At 41.3% G+C, this 25,110-nt stretch overlaps 1 protein-coding gene across 2 annotated transcripts in view; it reads right to left on the reverse strand.

Annotated features, from left to right (window-relative positions):
- Positions 1 to 25,110, reverse strand: part of NELL1 (neural EGFL like 1) — a 755,205-nt gene that overhangs the window by 61,841 nt on the left and 668,254 nt on the right. Inside the window, exon 16 of one of the 2 annotated variants that reach the window (XM_090263151.1) lies at positions 4,473 to 4,613. The exons of the other annotated variant lie outside the window; for it this stretch is intronic. Within the exon in view, the coding sequence (XP_090119277.1) occupies positions 4,473 to 4,613 (141 nt within the window). The remainder of the gene's footprint in view (positions 1 to 4,472; positions 4,614 to 25,110) is intronic. 2 annotated transcript variants of the gene reach the window in all.

The raw sequence follows: 25,110 nt of genomic DNA on the forward strand, positions 1-25,110 counted from the left end.
TTGGAGGCTTAAAAAAATAAGACTTAAGTCTAAATCCCACAATATATCAACTGAATCAGAATCTCTGGGTGTGATGTCCCTTTGTAGGTATTTTTGAAAAGCTACTCAGGTGAATCGACTATAAGGCGGGTTTGAGAATCACTGGCTTAGGGAGAAGGACCTCATCAGGATTTTGACAAGTGGAAATGGGGATAGAGGGATGGTCAGGAAAAAGCATACTAGCAAAGGAGCAGAGAAAAGAGAGTATTGGCTTTGCCAAGAATGAAAGATGTATTTGAGTAGGCTTGATGATCCATGCTGAGTATGAGAGGGAGCGGAGGAGAATAAAGATTCATATGCACAAGGAATCATGGAGACAGATTGACATCTAAGGGAGTTTCAATATTATTTCTAAAATACATAAAATCCTGCTCTTAATACATGCCACTGTTAATTATATATCAGTTTTCATTTCTCAGTTATCCAGATAATTATGCCAAGATAAAAAAGCAGTTGCTCACAACTTAGATTAAAATAAGAATCATTGGGATTAAAAAAAACAAATAAAATAAAAACCCTCACAGATACAGACAACAGAATGGTGATTACCAGAGGGAAGGGGGGTGGGGCAGGTAGAAGAAGGTAAAGGGGAGATAGATGGTGATGGAAGGAGACTTAACTTGGGGAAGTGAACACACAATACAAGATACAAATGGTGTATCATAGAATTGAACACCTGAAATGTATATAATTTTGTTAACAATGTCACCCTAACAAATAAATTAAAAATGTTAAAAAAGATAAAATTAAAAAAAAAAAAAGACTCATTGATTCCCACCACTGTGCCCACAGAGTACACTGTAGCCTATAGGAGCAACAGATCCCTGTCATCCTCTTCTGCAAATACTACTTGGCTAATTTTTGTGTGACGCCCTTTCCTGCAGTTATAAAGATACACTGAAAAGTAAGAAAGAGAGAGAGAAAGAGAGAGACACTGTACTAAACTCCTCCAGAATGGCGATTCTGTCAGCCTTTATTATAGCTAAGATTAGTCATTTCTTCAATAATATGATCTACTTCAGGAGAAATAGGCAAAACTTATAAATTTTGGTCATGGAGTAGTAAATCTTGCATGAGAACTGTTCTTTATGACATCAGTAACACTCAATGTTTACAGTAGCTGATGAAGTCAACGGAGCAGGTGTTATCACCTTCATCTAACAAAAAATGGCATGGAGCATGACATGCAACAGTGCTCCAGCCTACAATGGCTGGCCACATTTTCATTGCAAATGCATGCCATTTCTGCTATTATGTGGGGAAAACGCATAGCTGAGCACATGTTGCTAAAACACTTGGAAAATACTTTTGAAGATTGTTTTAGATGCTATTTTCTTAACGTGAGCATTAGTAGCAAATGTTAGTTAGGGCTCCTTCTGATGTGATCATTTTCAGTGCCATTAAGATATATTGTTATGATTCAGAGCATTTCTGATTATAAATGCCTCAAGAATGAGACTTATCTCATTCACACCCATATTGCCATAAGGCTTAATTAACACTGTGCTGACATGATGGTTATTCTCAATAGATATTTATTTTCTGAATTAAAACTCACATGATTTTATGATATTTTATGTCTCGCGTTATGCACCATACTCTACAGAGTGAGTTATGTCGAACTAAATAGAAAATGAGCCTGATGTGATATGGTTTCGCTTGTCTATTCCTTCAATCATTTCTGCATCAAATGCCTACTATGTGCCTACATTGTCCTAGGGTTGGTGGTGAAAAACAGATGAGTTCTATGCCTTCAGGAAATTTGTGTCTTTGTGGCAGAAGACATTTATACAAATGTGTATGCATGGTGAAATTGAGAATAGAAAATGCCAAAAAAGATGTAGGAAAGAGGGAATGATATGAATATAATGAAGTGACTGGGGAAGAACTACTTTAGACAGAATGGCCAGGGAGGATCTCCTGGAAAAAGTGGTTCTGTGGATGAGAATTATATAAAAAAAGAACAAAGTCATGCGACAAGACAGGAGTCGAGTGCTCCAGGCAAAGAGAACAGCAAAGGCCATGACATTGGGTGAGTTCACTGTCATGTTCAAGGTATGAAAAAATCAAAAAGGCTAAATATGTAGGGCATGAATCCAAGAGTCAGCCTTGAAGTCTATGTGAAGAAGTTAGAAATTTATCTTACATTCAATGGGAAGGCAATACAAGGTTGAAAACAGAAAAGTGACATGAGCTGATTTATATATCTCTTTCACCAAGAAATAATTCTGAGCCAACAGAGTACCCTGCACTACCAAAGACTAAAAAATGATGCTCATCTGTCTGTTCTAATTGAGACCCATTTACAAAGATATTCCTAAAAGTGTGGAAATAAAAGGGAATTCAGATTAAAAATTACCCAAGTTAAAAATGCCACTAATCAAAACAACTCTTCCCTTGCCAAGAAATCCAGTTTGCTGAGATTTTCCTGCACAGACTAAATGCGATCAGTTCATAGATAAGCAGTTCCCCCTCAGGGAGTGCAGGAGCTTCAGTCCCCGCCCACCCCCTCCAGGGCCCACCACTCAGCACAACAGAGAGAAATCATCAGTTGAGGAGACCATGATATCTGTCATCCTATCAGGGACATTTATGAGAGTGACAGGGCTCTAACTGATAAAATTTATAATTATATAGAAATGACCAGTATAAACTGAGACCGCCCTGAGATCTGGGATTTAGAGTCACCCTTGACCCAGGCTTGAGTCTCCACTTGTAGGAGAACATCCATGTGGCAGGGAGCAAAGTTTCATCTTTTCTGGGATTGTGCTTCTTTATCAGGCACACGAAGTGATTGCATTTTCTCAATGATTGCACACCTGCTACCAAAGGGCACCATTGGAAAGATAAAGAATAAAGCTCATTTCGAGCTCACAGTCTAGTCAGAGAGCACATAGTTGTGTGGTGGTGTGGTAAGTGAAGCTATGGAAACACACCAGAGAAAGCTCTAGAGTTAGCAGAAGAGAGGAGTGATGGCTCCCGGGAAGACATCAAAGACTGCTTCCTGGGGGCCTGCTTATACTGTTTGAGCTGTTTGATCTAGTCCTAGTCACAGAACATCTATTTACACTGAGCTGCACATGCACAGGAGTTCAGAGCTGTATGTGAAGCAAGAATATGAAGACCCAGGATAAATGCAAATCTCTCGCTGAGGTTGCATGAATGATAAAAGAAACGTGTAGAGTATGAGGCAGGGTGCTGAATATGCAGAAACACTTAAAATCATAATAACTAACATTTATTGAACATGTAACAGATACAATTAATTCTTACAACACTCATATGAATTAGCTATGAACATTTCCATTTTACAGATGAGATACTGGAGGTAAGGCCAGGTAATACCTTGCTCAAGGTAACCTACTTAGAAGTGGCAGATCTGGGACTTGACTGAAGACAATCTGGCTCAAGGGTCCATGCTTCAAACAACTACACAGCAGGCTTCTCAACAGTAATGTCAAAACTGTGGTGGCTAATTCATGCTGTTGCCCATTGGTCCCTAATTCACCTTTGCTTTAAGGTAATTCTAGGGAGAAGTTAAGGAAGAAACAAACATTGAGTGGACCTCTGTAGCAACCTCTAAACAAAGAGATATGCAGTGAGCAGAGACACACATTCTCATCCATCAGTCTGAGCTTTGGGGACCCATGGTCAGAATGCCTGCCCTCTAGGTCTGCCCAACTGAGCATCAAGAATTCAGTTGAGTCCACATGGTATGAAATAACCCGACTGGCCAAGGTTCTCATAGAAACCCTTAAACTTTTGATTAGCGCTTTGGATTTCATGAAAGTTGTAAGGTCTTGAAGGTGAAGAACTCCATCTGTTAACTTCTTCCATTCAGCATTTAATAGAAAGAACCACAAGCAGAAGAGGGATTAAGGGGCACCTGGCAAGGATGACAGTGGTAATAGCAACAATGATAAGGTTAATGCCACTATATGTTTGTGCATCATTTCAAAGCTTTATCATCTTTAAATACAGGGCATCCCATTTCATCCTAACAATGCACATGTATTATTATCCACATCTTTACATACTTACAAGTGAAGGCTCAGAGAGGCGCAGTGACCTTTGAAGTACAAAAGCTGTGAGTTAAACTAAGCTTTTGAAGTCCAGCAACATTTCCTTCTCTCTCACAGATGTTTCTCAAACAGTGAAAAATTCCAGCAAGCCACCGTGATGCCCTTTAGAAAGAACCCAGCAACTTAGCATACAGACCTAGCTTTGTCCTCCGACTGCCTCAGTTGCTGTATAAAAATTCTAAAACGCCACACTGGATAATCCCTGGCCTAATCCCTGAGTTGAAAAGGGAGGAAATTTGAAAACTGATGAGTTTAACCTAGTTGAACAGCGGGAGTGGAACAGGGTACCAAAGCCGGCGTCCCTTCTGCAAGGGGCCTGATGGATGGAGGGCATGGCTGAGAGCTGCTTACCAATACAGGACTCCCCGGACAGTGAATAGGTCCCATCGTCATGGAAACCGCTTCTGCACTCACAGTGGTACCACCCTGGCAGGTTAACGCAGCGGGAATGGTGGTGGCACTCAATGATCCCCTCTGTACATTCATCAATATCTGCCTCAGAGAAAAACACAAGCCCACCAGCACATTAATTTTGTTTGACACTAGCCTTTCAGCAAACACCTAAAACATGCTCATGCCAACATGTCAATTAAAACTGGTTAGCCACCTAAGATGAAAGTTACGGAAGAACCAGATTCCATTTTTCGCAGAATCCAAATTGAAAGCTTTATTGTTGGATATATTGTTCTCCTATATTGAACAATGAATGAGAGTTGATGGTCATGAGGACATACCCAACTCCAAATGCTGTGTAGGCTCCTGTGTCATCGAAAATTAAATTGAGGATGTGTAGCACGGTTTTGTTATTGAATTCATATGCCTTTTCTCTGACTCAATAATTCCAAAATGGTAATTCCAGATAGTATTTGATATTCTTTGATCATATCCATGAACAAATAAGTTCAGGGAACTCTGGATTAAATAGTGTTCTGTTAAAACAATGTTTTTTTGTAGTGCAGTCTCAGACTTAACACATTTATATGCCCTGCAAAACTTAGAAAGGAGAAGAAGAATATGTACTGTTTCCAAAATATATTTGGCTGGGGAGTGCAGGTGTTCTGAGGAGCACGGTTTGGGAATTACTGTTCTCGTTCTTTTAACTGCTGATTTACTCGAGGACTTGATTTATGACAGTCAATCAGAGATCCTCATTTTTCATCTACTACTGATGAAAGGCAGTCTTCTGGGCTTTGTTTACTCTAAGATCTGGCTTTTTAGGAACAGCCAACACCTGATCATGCATAGATTCTCTAGCCCAAAGGCTTGCCACTGAGCTGAAGCAGGTGACACCTTTGTAGAAAGATGAGCTGTCAACTGTGATGCTAAGGTCAGCTCATTCTCTCCATGTAATTATCTCTTGGAAGACAGCCATTGTTGGCTGGGAATCGTCCCCTCGGTCTCCTGGAAATATCTGAACCTTGGCAGTCTTATATGAATAAAAATACAATTAATACGGGGATAACACATAATTATTAAAACCTTCTTTGGTGTCTTTTCAACAGTTCCCCGCTCATGGCAATCAGCTACCGGTAGTTCCATTACCTGGACAAGTTGTACACGGAGCTGCAAATGTAGTTTGAAACCTGTCACTCATCTCATAGCTTCCAGCCAAGTAGAGAGAGAAAAGGTGTAGCTCTTTATGCTGGGCAACCCCAGCTTTAGTTTTGTTTTTTTCTGGCAATTGCCATCTTCTTCCCTTATGGCTTGTCAGATTGGGTCCATATAGTTCTTGGACATATGGCATCCCTTAGGTTTATAAAGGCCACCAGCCTTCAGGACCCGGTGCTTCTATGGTACCTTCCACTACTGCAGTCAGGCTGTGTGTCCATTTATTATAAATCCCCAGAAAATGAGTTTGAAACAACTACGTTGTCATTTCTGACATTTTACAGGTGTGTGGTTCTGTGGGACATGCCTTAAGTCACTAAAAATTTCAATAATTGAAATAGAGAAGTGACTGGAGGCTATGTGTCACAGAGAGGAAGAGCTGCCTCGAGGCGACGGAGTCAGTTCGGTATTTTTTGAGTACGTGTTACTGAGGGACACACACAGACCTTGAAGACTGATTTTCACAGGTAACTCCTCTATGTTCAGCTCAAAGAACTCTGCAGTGGAGCAGCAGCAAATTATTCCTCAGGCATTTATTTCCAAACTCCTAGAAAGGCAGCCATGAGCCCCATAGACCCTGCCACTTCTAGACTACCAACACTATTTAGGTAACAATGATCTAGCCACAGTTAGTGCTGTGGGAAACCAGGAAATACAAAAGCAAAAGCTTCTCAAATAAACAAAACAATCCTACCTGGCCGGAAACAGGCCTGGTTTCCATCTGCTGCCCCTTTCACTCTAAAACCATCTCTGTTTGGAGGATAAATTATTTGAACATGTTACAAATAATTCCTCTGGCCCTTGATATAATGGGCAATTTCTAGGAGGAGGAGAGGTGGCCAATGAGAAGCAGATATCTTTTCAATTCTCAGATATTTTTATTCCCTAGATGAGATGATGAGAGAAGGCAGTACAAGCTTCCATGACTCAACAGGCCCAAAGTTATCTGTGCAGGGCTCTCATAGGGAGAGGAGACAATCAGACAGTTGTCCCTGTACAACTTCCCCAGAGACCAGGAATCCCCGACTTGCATCAAAGATGAGAAAAGTAGTAGAGTTGTCCCTTGTCTGGGAGCTGCATTGCCAGGGACTCGCTGGGAATAACCAGAGCTCGTCACACACACACTGGCACCTGATAACAAGGCTATACCTTTCTATTCTGGGTGCAAGGTTTATCACTAAAGCCAAAAATGTCATTTTTTATACAGCCAGACTACTTGAGAGGTGCTCCCATTTTTTTAAAGTTTATATACAATGATATTTTACTAGTAACAACAAAGAATTAGAAACACCTAAACATCTGAGCGTGTCAACAAGGGAATGGACAAAGATGTCTTGCTACCTCCGACTGATGTATTGTGAAGCTACTAAAATTATGTTTATAGAATTTGTGACATGGGAGGAAAGAAAGCTTGGCTTTTATTATTAGGTTCAAAATGCAAGATACAGCATTGTTCAGACTCTTCAATTTGAACTTAAATAAAAAGTATATTAACACCCGGAAGGAAGGACACTGAAATACAATTTCATATATCTTGATACAGGGTGGTGACTAAAGAATTCTTTTTTTTTCCTTATTCTAAATAGAGTAGATTCATTATGGAAACTGTAGAAAATATATTAAAATACTACTTGCTCTCAAATCCTTATCACAGTGCCTGCTTCTGGGAAGCCTAGATTAAGCATGTTGAGATCCTGGCTTCTGGGATTCTACTATCCAGGGGGCTCGTGTATAAAAGGATACAGTAAGTCATGAGGAACCCACAGGTGGGCTACAGTTGAGTCAGTGAAATGTGACGATGCTTCCATGTTTGCTGTGCTCACAAAACTGGCTGTTTCTTCTGCACAGCCACCATGGCACTAAAAGCAACCACCGCAGACCCAAGTCCAGAACACACTCGGAAGCTTTACGGCGACATCTGGGGGCTTTAAAAATTATAAATGGGTTGTGGCTGCCTTTGTCTGTAGAAATTTCTTTCTCCCCATCAGCACTTGCCACAGGCAAATGGACGAGACAGGTGCCCTGGGAACGGGGACTCAGTGAGGTCACTGTGGAATCTACCTCTATCTTTCAAGGATTTCTGATAAGTCACAGGGAGCCCAGCTGTATCACATGGGTTGTCAGCCATCCCAAAGGAAACGGACAAAAGTAATCAGTTTTTCCTTTTATGGTGAAGTCCTAGGATTGTGTTTAAATTTCAGTTTAATTCAGCATAGTCATGAAAATGTGGCAGAGGAAACAAGAGCTGCTGGAGGGTGGAGAGTGGAACCTATAGTACCCATCTCCATATTGTCTGGGCCAAGGGCTGGCTACATAGAAACTCGCATCACCACCCAGGCCACGCAGCTAGCAAGTGGTGAAGCAGAACTAGCTAGAACCTGTATTTGTCACTCGTTTATCATAGCATCTTCTCAATCTATCAAGAGAGGAAGTTTTATGAAAAAATAAGATTTATTTGTTGAACTGGAAATATGTGCCAAGGATATTTTTGTTGTGTGCTGTGGTAGCTGGAAGGGCAACAAAACACATGATTCTCAAAACCCAGGAGCTCACAATCAAGGGGAAGAGATATACACTCATCCTTCAGATCCCAGCCACTGTCACCTTCTCCAGCTCCTGCAGGTACATAGTGCCTCACTCTCAGGGACGCTCTATATACACACTTCCATTTAAGCACACTTCTTACTCTATATCACAGGTATTTTCTTTCTGCGTGCATCACTCAAATGCAAATTTGTCAAAAACAGAGACATCTTAGGTTTACATTTTTTGTGATAGTATCAAGAAATATGAAGGTGCCCTCCAAGAGTTTGTGGGAATGAATGGATGAAAAAATTAATGATAATGAACTAAATGAAAGGATCAATGAAAAAGAGCTCTAACAGAGATTCAGAAGACCATAATATTCCCTGCTGTTTGCAAATCACAAAGATGCAAAATCAATCTACAAAACTAAATGTAATGGGGCTAGTTTAATCTTTACATGTTATTTATCTTTAAAAGACACCATGTATTTTCTATTTAGGACTTTGCTTTTATGTCTAATCTTTAGAGATTTTTAAGGTGGCACAATAGGCAACAAAAAGACAGTTATAATGGCCTTCAGTGAAGGATCTTACCTATAGCTTCAGTTTGTTTTTATTAACAATGAAAAACAAACGACTACCCAAGGTTTTCTTCATAGGATCTGTCCTAAGCAAACGCATTTAATCCGAAGGCTATTTGCAAACAAATCTTTTGATCCTTGTAAAATTTCAGTCTTTTGAATTGGATGAGTTATCCTTCATCTGATAACCTCTCTCACAGATTTGCTGCTTGAAAATTTATAAAAGCAATCAAGGTTTTGTTAAAGCTTACTTCCAAGGAGATACAGTGCTTTTGTATTTCATATTAATTGTAATTGGTTCAAGTTCACAGTGAAGCACTGGCTTAACTTGCACGTGGATTACATCTTTTCTCAGCATTTGTATAGTGGATAGGATGAGTTGTAAGAAAAACTTCTGATACTTTCATTCATCCAACAAAAGCTTATTGAGCACACATGTACAACACCCTGTGATACAGAGGTGGAAAGATAAAGTCCCTGTGCTCCACACACGTAAGAGTCTGTCAGGGCATCTGAAATGTAAAAAAACAAACAAACAAACAAAAAAAAAAAAAAACTGTGGTTAAGAGCATGGGCTTTGGAGACAAACAGAACTTCAAATTCCTGCTTGCCACCACACATTTTTCCAAGTCTTCATTTTCTCACCTGGAGATTGAAATGAATAAAAATGAACTTCATTGGATTGATGAAGAAAAAAGACTCAAGAAAAATCTATTATGTTTCTTCTATTGTATAGGATATTAAGTTTGGGCTCTATATTGCCACTAACAAACAGAAGAGGGGAAAAAACTAATTTTAAGTTGTAATCAGGAAATTGGTTGGAACGCCAGATGACTTCTGGAGCTTCAAAAATATTCATTTGCATTTTGAGATAACTGTAATATTGTAAAACATTCAGGAATGGAATCTATGAATCTCTAATAGATAGCCCATTTAAATATGGATTCTCTCTTCCCAAAAATTAAATTTAAGTGCAATCAGTAACTTAAAGGACCACAAATATAACGAACACAAACCTAATTATTGTCTAATATTTGCAGAATGCCAGGACTATATCCAACAGGGCACACATCAGAATGTTTGAGGGGAACTAAAAAGACAAGTAAATGAAGCAGAGACTCTGAGGTAGAAACAGGCTAGCTCTCCTTTCTCCTCTTCCTTGGCTCCCAAGGCTGTGTCCCTAGCATGCCAGCTTTGCATGCTAGAAATAAGGCTATTCCAACGTGGCTTTCAAAAACCTCTCCTATGAGCCTCCATGCTATTTCCACCTGCCCACAGTGGGGTGGGGTTGGGGGTGGGGCACCAAGGTACAAGGAAACCTTGGAAGCTGCTTCTTAAAAAGGGCAGTGTCTGTCTGCCTGGCTTCTGGCATGAATGTGTAGAGCAGAGGCCTTCCACAGACCTGAAACTGTCATGGACTATTTCTATGAGCAAGAAAGCCATTTCTGTCTCACTGAGCTATTGCACAGTCTGGGGTGCTTTCCCGCTACAGCCAGCATTTTCTGCGTTGATAGACTCCTTTCCACAGGAAGGGGAAAGGCTGTGCTCAGGTCAGAACTCAGGCAGACACAATCTCTGCAAACCAAAACAAGCCAACAAGAAAAAAGCCACAGCACTAGTCACTGATTATGTAGGCAGCTGAAGGAGGAGAAGTCTTCTGCTTCAAGTCAAGAGCCAAGAGAACAACCTGCACACAAGACAAAGCTTTGTAGTCAGATATCCTGACTCTGTTACCCTCTAGCTGTGTGACTCTGAGCAAGTGATTTATCTTTGTGTAGCTTCAGTTTCTTCGGCTCTTAAGTGAGGATGATATTACACAGCTCATAATGTTGTTTTAAGGATTGAATGAGATCAAAGTAAAGTCACTCTACAAAACTAGGCAGGCAACCATTAGGCCGGCAATAATGAACATTCTCTAATTTCTAATCCCCACAAAGCCACAGAGAAACTGTGTCCATGCCAAAACAGTCCATGTGTCAAGGTTTCAATTTTCTAAGTCTAAAATGAAAAGCTTGCGCTCTAGCATACTTCAGTCCTCTTCCAGCTGTTAAACCCTAGGTGGTGGGAGATCAGAGCTTTGGCTTATGCCTGCACCTGCTACTAACCAGCTAAATGGCTGCTATAAGGTTTAAGTGACCTCTTTGCACCCCATTTGTTTCATTAGCCAGCCGCAATTATTTTTAATGCATGTTTTGTCTGTCTCACAAACAAAACTGAACCAAGGTATGAACAAGCTCTGGAAGTCAATGAGCTGCTACACAAAATATATGGAGATATCATTATTACTGTTTCTTCTTCGTAAGTCCTGATTTGTCCATAGTTTGGGCCCATTAAACTGAAAGGTGCGTGTTAGGAATAATGCTGTCAATGATGTTGGTTATATGACTTCCCTCTGTAAAAAACTATTAAAAGACAGTGAACTAGACTTCTACAATATAACTGGTCCTGCCCTAAAGGCTGAAGTAGATAAGGTAGGGTTAGTGACAACATAGGAACATCTCAAAAACTCTATTAAACTAGAAGGAATACTTCTTATCATAACCTGGGACAGGATAGTCAAATGCAAGTTTTCAATACTAAGAATCAGAGGGAACACAAACTATATGATTCTGTACCTCAAAACCAAAGAGTCAGGAACACAGGTTGGAGGAGTAATTGTGAAATACAGATCCAGGGGAGTGGGAAGAAAGTGAGCAATCAGAGAAGCCTAGAATGAGTACCTGAATGAATAAGTGGGTGCTGAAGCACCCTTGACTTTGGACCATCTGTTGCAAATTACACTTGAACCTTGCTTCACATCCCTCCCTCTCTAAAAAATAAACATATTGGTTCACATAAGTGAAAAGTCCTGGGATTCTACCCTCTGGGATACATGTAATCAAGCACTATCATCAGGACTAAGACGTCCTCTACCTCTCCACTCTGCCCTTCAATATATTAGCTTCCCTTTAAGCAGAAGCCTCTCTATATAGTGGCCCCCCACTGTTCAAGGCTAACATCATTCCAAATCCATTGAAAAGAGAGATTCTTAACAATAGTATTGACAAACAAAACAAACAAACAAACAAACAAACAAAAAACCCCCACAAGATTTAAGCCTCACTGGTCTGAATTTTGTCCCTTGCTGAGCCAGGAAGTAGTTACTATGGCCATGCCTAGATTACCAGTCCATTCCTGGAGCTAGAAGTAAAATCAGCTCCACTTGGGGGGTATAATGGGATGAAATGGTATTGGAAAAAAAATGCAATAAAGGTAAAATAAAAAAGTAAAGTATCTTGAACTGAACATTGAGAAGAGGAGGTTCCCCAAGAAATACTGGAAAGCCATTACTGGAATGGGGGGTGTATTTTGAGGACAAAAACAACAGAGTCCCATTAGCCCTCTTTTTACGCTACAGCATATTGTGAGATGATACGCCGACTCACAAAACCATGCTGCTCTGGGCTGCTGTAACTTTTCCTTTGGCATGCTCCTCAGCCCTTCAGATCTCTGTTCTCCTCTTAGCATCAGGTCAGAGCTCTTGCTATATGCACCTATTGTGGCCAAGAAGGTAAATATAGATGTCAATGTCACTCTAAGAGCTAAGTATAAGAGTCTTGCTTGAGGCTTCTGAAAGATGGCAGAACAAACTTCACACTATTAAGTGTTCCATAATGTGTTCTGGCAATTCTTTGGGAAAAAAAATAAAACATTTCATCTCAACATCATCACCGTTGTTGCTGTCATCATCATCACCATTTTTGAGACCTTGTTTTGTAATAGGCATGGTGTTAATTACTCTAAATATGTTTTTAAATTCTTCCGTCAACCTTACATGTAAGAAAGAGCTTCATGAATCCCTAGTTCACTGGTTTGCAGTAGATGTGGCACCTGCCTTTCCTCTGTTGAAGCTCAGAGGTGTATTTCTCAGACTCTTTGGCCAACTGGCTTTCAGCCAGGTGTAGCAGGCCGGAGGCGCTGGTGAGACTTCGGAGGAAAAGGGCATTTCTTTCCATAAGCTCTCCCTTTGGTGGCACCTCTGCCGGTGGCCATGCCTCTGCAGCCCACACAGCAGCAGTGGCTCCCTGCAGTGCTAACCTCCAGGGCACTCCTGCTTCCCCTAGCTGCTCACTGAACTCTCCTAGCACCTTTGTAAACAATTTTCTCTATTCAGTTAGTCCCCACTTAATCACCACTGAGGTCTTTGTGTTCTGGTTAGATAGAGGCTGACACATTGCCTTCCATTCTTTTCTAGAAGAACTTGACTTGTTTGCATAAAGAATAGTGGTCCCTTAATCTCAAAAAAGAAGAAAAAAAGAAAGTAAGACCATATCCCAGCCTCAGGGGCTGAATTATTCTTGATCTAAGTCAGTAGTTCTCTAAGAGTGGTCATCTAACTAGAGGCGTTCACACCAGCAGGAAATAAAATAGAGATGAAAAGTATCAGGTTCTACCCCGCATAGAGAATCAGAAATTCCAGCGGTGCACCCCAGCAATTAGTATTTTAACAAGCTTGTCAAAATTGTCCAGAGGACCACACTTTGAGCACCATGGGTCTACAATAATCACGTTATCCCTTTCCCCCTTCCCAGTGACTCATCTAGATCTAGGTAGGTGGTCAATTTCTGGCTAATGAGAAATAAGGGGGACTCTGTGGGAAAAGAGAGTGGGAGTGAGGTTGCTTTTCAAGAGAAATGCCAGAATTCCGGATATAGTCATTCCATTTAGCAAGCGTGGTGGAAGAATTGATGACTGGAGGGGAGGCCTACTTGGTACCATGGCGGGGGGTGGGGGGGAATCCAATAAAATCACATTCGTACCAAACTAGCCTTCTGATATCACTGAGCTGCTGAACCAACCCTACAGCTACATATTGCCAGGATTCTTTTTTTAAATCATGAGATATAATTAAGGATTTTATGATTAAGTCACAGTTACTTGAGTTTCTGTTACTTGCAAACAAAAGCAATTCTAACCAGTAGTATTTTCATATCCCTTTTTTTTAGAAAGAAAACCAAAGCCGAAAAGAGAACAACTCATTTCTATAAGGCAATATATCTAACAAATGAAATGTGTTTTTCTGTGATTCCAAAACTTCAGTAGGTTACTCTACCTTTCAAGAGGTCACACTGTCACTCTCAACAAACTTGATCCCTTGTGACCCGATGTGATCAGGGTACTGAAATGTCTATGTTTTACTTTTTCCCCTTATGCCATTATATTAAATCCTGTGTATCTTTATGAACTTCAGAATCCTTGATTAAAACATTAGTGAAGCCATCTTTAACAATACTGTGCTTTCCTGCTTAAATGCAAGAATGCAAGTTTCTTTTAAACTTATTCTTGCAAGATGTTAAACCTATCCCTTCAGGGACAGGTCCATATTTTTTACTTTAAGTATTCCAATAGCCTGCATTATTCATAGTGGAGGCATTTATGCAGACATGATAAATAATTTACCTTCAAATAAAACAGAGAGGCTTCAGCCCCCAGTGAGAAATGGAGAATTAAAGTAAATCCTTTAGAAAGATTTACCATATTTCTGTCACCATCTGATTATACCTAGAGAAAAAAATTATTTCATATTGTGTAATGACAGACATTATAATGGCAACCATTAGAATAAAAAAGGTATTTGGGAAAAAAATTAAAGCTTTTATTTGTCAAATTCACAAAGTTCTGTGATTTGTGTTTTTGAAAGGGAGAAAATTGCCCCTTTTATTCCCCTCTTCTGTGAATTGGAAAAAAAAAATCAAAAAAGAAAAGTCAAGCGCATTCTTATTGACAGATGGACCTAGGTTTAAGATTTGCAAAGAGCACTTATGCTGGGTTGTCTGGTTGTAGCTCCATAGCATCCTGAATGCATCTGGTTTGAAAATGCCTTTGCTGCACTGATGCTGCTCACAAGGGATCCAGAGACTGAACTAGCCCCATGAGTCAACCTCAGAATCCTGGAAACCTAGAAAGCTCAGAGCCAGGGCCAAGTAACTCCAAGAGGAAATGAAAAGTACAAATCATTTCTCTTTGAATACACAACCACTCAAATTGAGAAATCACTTAGGTATCCAGAGAAGACCAACTACTGAGAGTATAGGTTACATGAGGTTAGAATCACTCAGAAATGAATTAGAGGATGATACTGTTGCCTGTGGTCATTTATCGTATGTCCTTTTCAATTGTGTGATTTGACCATTGTAATATCAGTGATAACTAAGAATGTCTAAATTCTTTGTGAGCAGAAGTCATTGAATCACAGAGGAACAGAGGAACGCGAGTCTTATGCTACCATATTCAAGGCCATACACTCCAAGGATTAGAGGCTCCAAGCAGGCAATATAAGTAGATGCTGTAGCCCAGGACTAAGAAAACTGGACAGAGAACATGCCCTGTCCGTGGGAGTAGCTAGCACTTAGCTACAGGAAATGTCCCCACACCATGTCATGTTGGAATCCCACAAAGACCATTTCTTCACACAGCTGAAGGTTCACTGGCTAAGTCTGGCTATAAGGTGGTTGTTGTTATTATTGTTGCTATTATTTTCAATACCCATTAGGCCAACACAGGGCAGAACACATGAAACATGTTTTTTTTGAACTTGAGCTCTCAGTTTGCAAACATTGAGTCCAATTACCATCCTTTTACACACAGACGATTTGAGGCTCAGTGAGAGCAGTGATTTACCCAAGGTCTCCTAGCTGGTTGGACAGATACATAATAATATATACCATGAATCAGTTCAACAACGGTTTATAGTAGTCATGCCAAACAGCTAGACATGCTTGAAACACACACACACAGATATTTATCACCCAACATGTGTCCAGCCAGAAATTTTTCTAGATGCTGAAATATTTTAAAAGAGAAAGAAAGGAACATTAAATGCCCAGGCACTAGGTGTTAGTCTCCATGGCAGGCCTGAGAAGTAGAGCTTACTCTCCCTATTTTACAGATAAGAGATTATGTCACTGTTCCGAGGCCACAGGATCATACACAATAGAGCTGAGGTTCAAGTGCAGGGCTACTAATGTCAAAGACTCTCTTTCTCCTACTACGCAATGTTGTCCCTCCATGGCACCTTCTGAGAAATCTTAAGTAACCGTACATGGCCTCTTCCTTTGAGGTCCTCCCAGCCTGTTGATGGAGACAGACGCAGAAACAAACATCTCTCTGGTGGTAGCTCTGCACTGAGAAACTACAGAATTTTGGGGGGACACAACCAGAGCCAGGCCTGCAGGAAGCTACTCCCTCAGCTCAGTAGAGCTTCCCTTGCTCCCATCCCTGCAACCTGCAGTGAACCGAAGTGGAGGTGCCAACCTACTCCCTGCCATCTCTAGACAATGTTCTGACTTCAAAATCAAATTCAGACCAGGTAGTTCCCAAGAGAGTCTTTTTGATGTGAAATGCTGTAGGCTTGGCAATGAGACGGATCCGCCGGGCAGGTGCAGCACCGTGCCATGGGCAACATGCTCTCATCTACCGCATCTTGTTTGATCCTCACACTCCCACACTGAATCAGGCACTTCAGGGTTCAGATTCTCCCTTCAGACATGAAGAACAGAGGCCCAGAGAGAAACTGCTCAAGGTGGAGAACAGCCCTGCTGAGAAGTTCTGGCTCCTGGCTCAATATTCTCTGTAGCCTTACGTGTTAACTATTTAGGCATTTGGGGATAGAAAGGAAAGCCTATTAGTGGCAGGCAAACAAATGGAAGGTTCTCCCAGAGAGAATAAGTTAACATGCTGCCATGGAATTTGATTGCTGTTGGTGATACTTCTATGGTTTCCATCTTCATCTCCTGAAATTTCACTTTTGTTGTGTTTCTCTGTTTCACATTGGTCCCACCCTGGCTTGCACCCAAGACTGAGATTTTCAGAAAGAAGCACAAAAACAACAGCCATAGAAGACCACTGATTGTTTACATTGAGGACTACTGAAGGTCAGTACTGTAAAAACCACGTGAATGCCTGAAAACAGACAGGAAAGAAGAATGGGTAAAGAATTGAAGTACCCATTCATGATTGCTAAAGAAAAGTCATCCTTCAGAGCACTTCCCTCTTTTTCTTATTGTTGTTGATTTATCCCCATCTTCAAGCTACAGGAAAACTTCCTTCTAAGACGGGTGCTATCATTCATTACCATCACCTGGACCATCTGCATCACTTTTGTCTCCAAACTCCTGGCTTCTCAAGAATGACATTGGCAAAAGAACAAATACATTGAAAATCGGTCCTGAGCAAAATGGGACAGGAATGAAATTGTACTAAGAGCAGTTTCCCAATTCCTAAGGCAGGGCGTCCTGTGACAGAGACAACGGCACAACCATCTGCGCCAGATCTGTTCCGTGGCCTTAGGATGGACAACCCCAATGGTCAGCCCTGGGAACAGAAGCAGCCCACACATATTGTATGGTTTTGCCTGGCACCCAGCGAGTTTTATTTAACAGCCAACCCAGGTGCCAACAGTAAGAATCTGGAGATTGCACACACAAATTCTGGATTCCTGGCATCCTAAAAAAAACTGATCTAGCAGCATGGGACCCACGCTGCCACGTGGCAACAACTGGTAGGAGATGAGCAGAGGCTGTGCCTTTAAATGAGGCAGAGACTCTCCACTGCAGAGCAGTCCGCACATGGCTCACGTGACTCATGCTTGGCAGATGCCACCTGCCAGGGAGGCCGCCCTCATGCTGACCACGGCAACAAAATTTCTAAACTTTGTGTATGGTACACGCCTGATATTATAAATAATCTTAGTACACAACCCCTATACTAGCATTCTGATATACCAAATATAAACAAATGTTAACGATATACCAAAGATAATCCAATGTTAACTAAAAGTCATAAGGCAAATATTTTAATTAATGTAAATTAGCAATGCTAATTATATTATGTATTAATATCACAAAAATGCTTGCTCTTTCTAAAGTATTATTTGTCACCTGTTCAGTCGATTCTGAAGGCCTTGCCAAACAATCTTGTACCACTTCATATACTAACTAAACAATGTTGCCAGGTCAATTATTTGCAATTAAATAGCTGACAGTTAAAGAATACTAAAGTCTGACATCCTTATTTTCAATAAGATAATAACTAATGTAAATAGAAATTTGAATATTTTGATACTAGTTCATTGCTGTGCCCAGTCCTGGGACACACACCTGGCAACGCAGGTGGGGGGATGTGCCATCACTACTCCTGCTCACTAGGGACAGGGAAGTCAGGGCAGCTGAGACTCTCAACCAGGATCAAGTTCAAACTTGGGCTCTGCCAGTTACTGGTTACAGACCCAGGTATTATCTGCTATAGTCCATGGGACTAAAGTGGGGGAAATGACAGCTATTACATATTATTGTGATATTTAAATGAGTTCATGCCTGCAAAGTGATTGTTCATCTCAGGTTTCAGAGCCCATGCTCCATTGCAGGTAACTTTTACCTTTCAAAATATTGTTATTTCACTCCGTTTTAGCCTATTTAATGACATGATTATCTCTGATGGGCTCAGAGTCTCAGACATCTCTTTGCAAAAGTCCAACATTTTTTCCATCCTTTTCATATCCCCCACAATAAATTTAATATATATAGAAAAAGATGCCTCTCTGTTAATGAAATGGTAAATATTTGGGTCAGCATAATCTTGGAAAAGTATTTTTTTCCAGATATCTAGCTAGCAATTTTCTGGACGCTATACACACGTACATACACCCATTCACTAAGGAATGACTTCTTTGCAAAAGCAAAAGACCAACTTCATGCAATGTTTTGGGAAAAAAGGTAATACCCTTGTTAATTAATAAATTCAAACAGTCTGCATTTGGCTTCTCTTCCTGTTACTCAAGAGTTATGTCACAGCCATTAATTTTTCTTGTGGTGTTGACTATAATTCAGTGAGTAATATGACAATGGCAGGAAGAGAATTATAAGGCAGAACCTAATTGAACAGCAGGGATAGAGAGACTGATGGGCGTTGGCAAACACCCTTCCTGTGGCAGCTTCAGCGAGGCTACCTGGGGTCCCAGAATGCAGCTGAGTGTGTCAAATCACCCTGAGAATAAATTTGGTGCCCAATCACCTTGAATGCTTGCTTTGATTATGCAAATAAGTGCCACCCCACTTTCTTACTCCAACATGACCAAATAGTTTTCATTTATAACCCACCAGCCATCTATTGATCATTAGCTATGTATCAGCAATGTGCTCAGGAGTTCAGGTCATTGTTCTGGTGACGTGGAAGGTAAATGGGTTTTGTTGGTTTATATCTGTTACAAATATTTTTTTATGGTCATGTTGCTTATGTTTCCAGATGGTTTGGGGTTGAATTCATAGATCTGTCCTTTGCTTACTGTGTGGTTTTGGATTCTTTGTGCTCATCTTGAAAGTAAAGATAATAATTGTTGCTTTGAGATTTTTATGACTATTAACTAAGATGTGAACTACCATTTGTAATAGGTGAATAAAAACATCAGTTACACAGTGGAATACTATACAGCCTGTTCTTGACTTTCAGGAGTTCATATTCCTTGAAGGAGACAAGTATATATGTAATTAAAATATAAAACTGTCATATTTATAAGTCAAATGCAGTAAGTAGAAAAATCAAAGCTACAATGTCATTCTCTCAGGCAGTAAAATCCTGAGATGGCATACAGCCTGACAACATGAATTCACATACAACACGATTATCTAGTGAAATTTAGCTTTCATTCTCTGCCTAGCCCTCATCCTCAAATAGAGGTGAAATCAGGTGCTTATCTTTTGGGGAGACAGAAGTAAAAGAGAAGGCAAGGCCAGAATAAACAGGAGGTGGCCGTTTCCGGAATGAGAATGGGTCTCATGTGCCAGTATTCTTGTAGCTCCATCTTCTGGGATCATTTCAACCAAGTGGGTACCAGCGCACAGAACATTTCTGGAAGAGCTGTGTGTTTTAGCCGGAAGGAGGAACTAGAAGCATCCTCCCTGTGATAATGAAGTCTGAGGACAATCACCACCATGGGGCACCAAGTAGTAGCAAGGCTTGAGTGAATGCAGATCCGGGAGCTGCCTTACCTGGCCAGGCTCATTCCGGCCATTTCCTCAACTATGTTATGAAGTATCCTTGCATTTCACACAATAAAATACTTTAGGCCCACTTTCTCTAATGCGTGGATTTTTACTGTATTTGGATTTTAATAAGCTTTGAACTTGAGTGCAATTCCTTACAATATCTGGACCCTCCTTACCTCCTCAAACATCCCATACGACTTCCCTTAGCTCACAACACTCTGGATGCCATGGCTCTCTCAAATTCATCACCTGTCCTACAAACTTTGCATTCATTGCTTCCTCCTCCTATGTTCTTAATACATACAACCTGCTCCTCAATTATTAGGTCTCAGTTCAAATGCCAGCATCTTCAAGAATCCTTCCTTGGCCACCATTTCAAAGTAGCGTCACCTCTCTAATGGCTCCTTACTCCATCATCCTGTTTCTCTTCTTCATGGCATCTGACATGACCTGGTATGAACATCTGTATATTGTCTCATTTCCTTCACTAGAATATGAGCCCATGAGGGCAGGGATTTTCTGTCTTGCTTACCACCCAGACAGTTGTCAGTGAGGATGGCAAGCACAGTGGAAGGCCTCTCTGGGTTTCTGTCTGGACTGTGGGAGGGCAAACAGAGTAAGCCAAGTAGTAATTCTTGGCTTATGTAATTCAAATAGGAAAGTTGTAGGAAACTATGCTGGGTTGGAGGAAGGACGAGATTATTCCAGTGAATACATTTGCTGAAACGTATAGGAGGTCGTCGGCAGCCGTCCGTCTCGAGAGACGATGGTGTAGCTTCTTAAGAGTCTATCTGCACCGCTGAGAATGGCTGTGCAGTCCGACTCGGGAGTGACATGGTATCTGTCTCCTTCCGTGTTGAATCGACATCTTGCGATGACGCTGAAGCTACAGAGCCTGGGCAGGGTAATATGGAGGGTCTGCTGTTGCCCATGCAGCAGACCCCCCCTCTCTTCGCAGCTGAAGGGTCCAAGGGAAAGACGGAGTCGATACAGCTTGGGTTCAGGTGCGCCGCAGGAGTTGCCGGTGTTGACTACAACGTCAAACCGCCTTAGGGACTCCGGCTCCGGATTTTCTGTCGGGGTTTACTCCCTTAGCCTTTCCCCTGAAGAGGTATGCCGCAAGGCAGCGGAGGTTTTTTGGAGTCAGAGTTTTCCTTCTCTGATGTACCCTGACTGGAAGATCGAACCAGCGACACTTAGCTCGCAGGCCGACGCTCAATCCACTGAGCTAAACCAGCCAGGGCAGTATAGGAGGTATCATCTTAATAATAACAGTGATTACAACTGGCATCCATTGAGTGCTTACTCTGCCAAGCACTCTTCTAAGTACTTTACTAGTATTAGTTCATCTAATTCTCTCAAAAACCTGATGGTATATGCGGTCAGTCCAGAAGGTATCTAGCCATGTAATATGAAAAATAGGTACATTTATTGAAGAAGATACAAGATACAAGAAGCATTGTACATAGGACAATGACACCTCAGTCCCCTTCAAAGTAGGCAACTTGGGACCTCACACAATTCTCCCAATCGTCTTCAGCTGCTCCATCATCGTTTCCTGAATCTCATTGGTAGTCTGAAATCTCCTCGCTTTCAAAGGTGATTTTATTTTGGGGAAAAGCCAGAAGTTGCAGGGCACCAAATCTGGGCTCTAGGGGCTGAGTCACATGGATGATTTCATGTTTCCCAAAAAGCCCTGCATAAGACATGATACATGAATGGGAGCATTGTCATGATGAAGCTGCCAGTCACCAGTTGCCCATGGATGTGGCCTTCTGAATATCCAAATAGTTTCTGTAGAGGAATGTTCGAGCCTCATGCAAAAAAATTTTTTTAAATGTGTTTTATTGATTACAGTGTTACATTTGTTCCAGTTTCCCTTCCCTCTGCTCCCCTCCACCCGGTGGCCCCCCTCCCTCCCCTTGTGCCCCCGTTTTAGTCCATGCCCATTGGTTGTGCATATAGTTCTTCTCAACCTCTCTCTGTCTATTCCATTCCCTCCTACCATGCTCCTTAATTCCTATACCATCTCCCTCCCTCTCCCCCTTCCGCTTCCCTGCTGACCTCCCCTCAATATGCTCCCCATACCTATAGTTCTTTTTCTACTCTCATTGCCTATTTAGTTTGCCTTTGTTTCAATTCCCTAGCTCCTGTTGTTTCTTGTGATGCAGTTTTCATTTTAGTGTTCATAGTTTTGATCCTCCTTCTTTTAAACCAGTCCCTTTAACATCTCATATAACAGTGAACTCTTTCAGTTTTATTTTGTCCTGGAAACACTTTCTCTGCCCTTCTATTCTGAATGACAGCTTCACTGGATAGAATAATCGTGGTTGTAGATTTTTCCTTTTCATTACTTTGAATATTTCTTGCCAGTCCCTTCTTGCATGCAGGGTCTCCCTTGAGAAGTCAGCTGATAGTCTAATTGGGACCCCTTTGTACATGATTCTTTTCTTCTCTCTTGCTGCTTTTAAGATTCACTCTTTATCTTTAACTTTTGACATTTTGATTATAATGTGTCTTGGAGTGGTTCTCCCTGGGTCCAGTTGTTCTGGAACTCTCTGTGCTTCCTGGACTGTAAGTCTATTTCCTTCCCCAAGTTTGGGAAGTTCTGCTTTATTATATTTTCACTTAATTTTTCAATTTCTAGTTCATCTTCTTTGCCCTCTGGCAATCCAATAATCCATATATTCTATCCCTTATAGCTGTCCCAGAGGTTTCTGATCCTCTCATCATTTTCCTTGCTTCCCATTTCCTCTCTCTGCACTGGTTGACTGTTTGTTCCTTCTCTATGTTCTGGTTTGTTGATTTGAACTCTGGATTTTATTTCCTCACCATCTGTCTCGTATGCGGTTTTGTTCCTTTCAGTATGAGTGTTTTTCAATTCTTTCTCATCTTTTTCCAGATCTTTTGTTAATTCTGTAAGCCACCTAACAATGGCCCAGAACTGAGCCTCTGACAGGTTTCTTATTTGTTCATCTGTCAGGTTCTTCATCTGTTGCCTGGTGAGCTGCGCCATCGGGATTTCTATAGTTGTCTGCCACATTTTGACAGATGCGTTTTCCTTTCTTGGGCTGGCTAAAGGGGGCAGTGCCTGTGTACTCGTCACAACCCAGCGACCAGTGGCGATCCGCAACCTTTTTCGCCGCGCTGTGGCCCTTTGTCGTCACAACCCAGCGACCGGCGGTGGTCCAGCAACCTTTCTCGCAGCTCTGTGGCACTTTGTTGTCACTGCCCAGCGACCAGTGGCGATCCGCAACCTATTTCGCAGCGCTGTGGCGCTTTGTGTGGGGGCGGGGGTCCAAGATGTATTCCCGCAGTTATTCCGCTAGGAGACCGGGATCAGTCCTCCCGCCCTCTGGGCCTCACCGTTCGAGGAGATGCGGTGGCTGCTTTTCCCATCGTTGGGGTCGCGAGCTGCCGGGGTTCGACTGCAGCCGGGATTGTCCTCCCTGCCGCTGTCCCTGGTGCGACCGCAAACAGCACCGCCCCCTTTCGCTCTTCCTACCTGCCCAAAGGGCGCCGCTGGTTTATAATTTCATACGTTGGGCTTCCGTGTAGCTTTATTTTCTGGAATTTCTAGTTATCTTTTGTTTTGAAGTAGTTGTATTCCTCTCTAGTTGTAGAGGGAGGCCGAGCATGTCCGTCTAAGCCTCCATCTTGGCCGGAAGTGAGCCTCATGCAAAATCTGATGCAGATTCATTGTGCTACTTGCTCAGTTGTTTTGAATGCGACAGTCACAAAGTACACTCGCTCACTCAATGGCATCTACACACCCACTGCACTGACTTGTACAATGAAGGTGTCACTTATGGGAATGCTTGGTCATTCCCATCCACGCTCATTGGCTGCCAGTTTATATCATCATGCAGACCGTTTATTATATTAACAATGGCTGGATATTTTCCGGACAGACCTTGCAGATACTATTATTATCTCTGTTTTATAGATGAGGATACAGAGGCTCAGACAAATTATGCCACTTGTCCAAGATCATATAGAAAAGAGATGAGACACGCACCATGACAATCTGTTTCCATTCTTTTCAGTGAAACTATTTAAAAGCATATCATGAAAATACTAAGCACCCATAAAAGTTATTCTTAAAAGTAAAGAATAGCCAAGGAGGTCTTAGCTAGGAGAGGTGAGTACAAGTGTCTAGTCAACATGAAAACGGGTCACATAATGAAGAGGAAGATCACATGCAGGGTGGTCAAAAGGACAATAAATCAAGGACAAGAGGGGCTGTGGGATGATTACAAAACTCCTGAGGGGGCTCACGAGCTCAGTTTGGAAATAAGTGCTCACACCATATGTTTATCTTTTTATGTTCCAGGAATTCATACCATCATTTAAACACATTTTGCCAGACTGGATTATGATATGTTGGCAGATTTGGGCAAAAACAAATGCCTTGCAATTTGTCCTCTCAAGTTACGTCTAGATTTAGCCCTCAATGTATGCTCTTATTTTACACGTTCTACATACACCAACTAGAGAATGTGAGAAGGGAAAGATTGATACCAAGAAAAAGACTAGATTCAACTTTCCCTCATGTTTCCACAACAATTCAATTACAGGGCAGAAATGGGAACTTGCCCAGTTCTGCTTTAAGAAAATGTTTTACAAATTCCATAGAGCATATCTAAATTGCATTTGCATTTTGTGTTCCACTCCAGCATGGTTATTTATGGTGTTTATTGGATACAGCCACTATTCTCTGCCTCTCTGCACATTTATAAATACAACTTCTAAAAGGCATCCACTAAAGCTTATGATCTATAATTGCAAACAAGATGTGACCAGTCATGCATTCATCAACATTACAGAATCATGTAAAGTCATCCTGGTCTACTCCTACAGGGCTGGAGAGGTCTTGTCATTCAACACAAGTGCCCGAGATGTTAATTAGACCTCAGTCCCTGGACTTTTCAATGAGATGCTCAGTTCCTGAGTTATCACCGTGTGCATGCATCACTGACTCTCCTGATAGATCAAACACGAGGATTGACGATGTATGTGTAGTAGTAATCCTCAGCAGTTTTGGAATTAATTTTAATCACCATGAATACAATGAGAATACTAATAGTTTCTATTGCTCACCTGTCATTTTTATGAAATGTTAAATAATTCAAAAAATTTTAAAAGATAATAAAAGCATCAATATTTCCACCAAGTCAAAAAGATAAATCATTACTAATATGGTTGATGACTCCTCTGTATGCCTACATGATCACATTTTCCTAGACTTAACTAG

The sequence above is a fragment of the Furipterus horrens genome, unplaced genomic scaffold, assembly GCF_987537825.1.
Source record: "Furipterus horrens unplaced genomic scaffold, mFurHor1.1.pri manual_scaffold_2, whole genome shotgun sequence".
Taxonomy (NCBI): Eukaryota; Metazoa; Chordata; class Mammalia; order Chiroptera; family Furipteridae; genus Furipterus; species Furipterus horrens.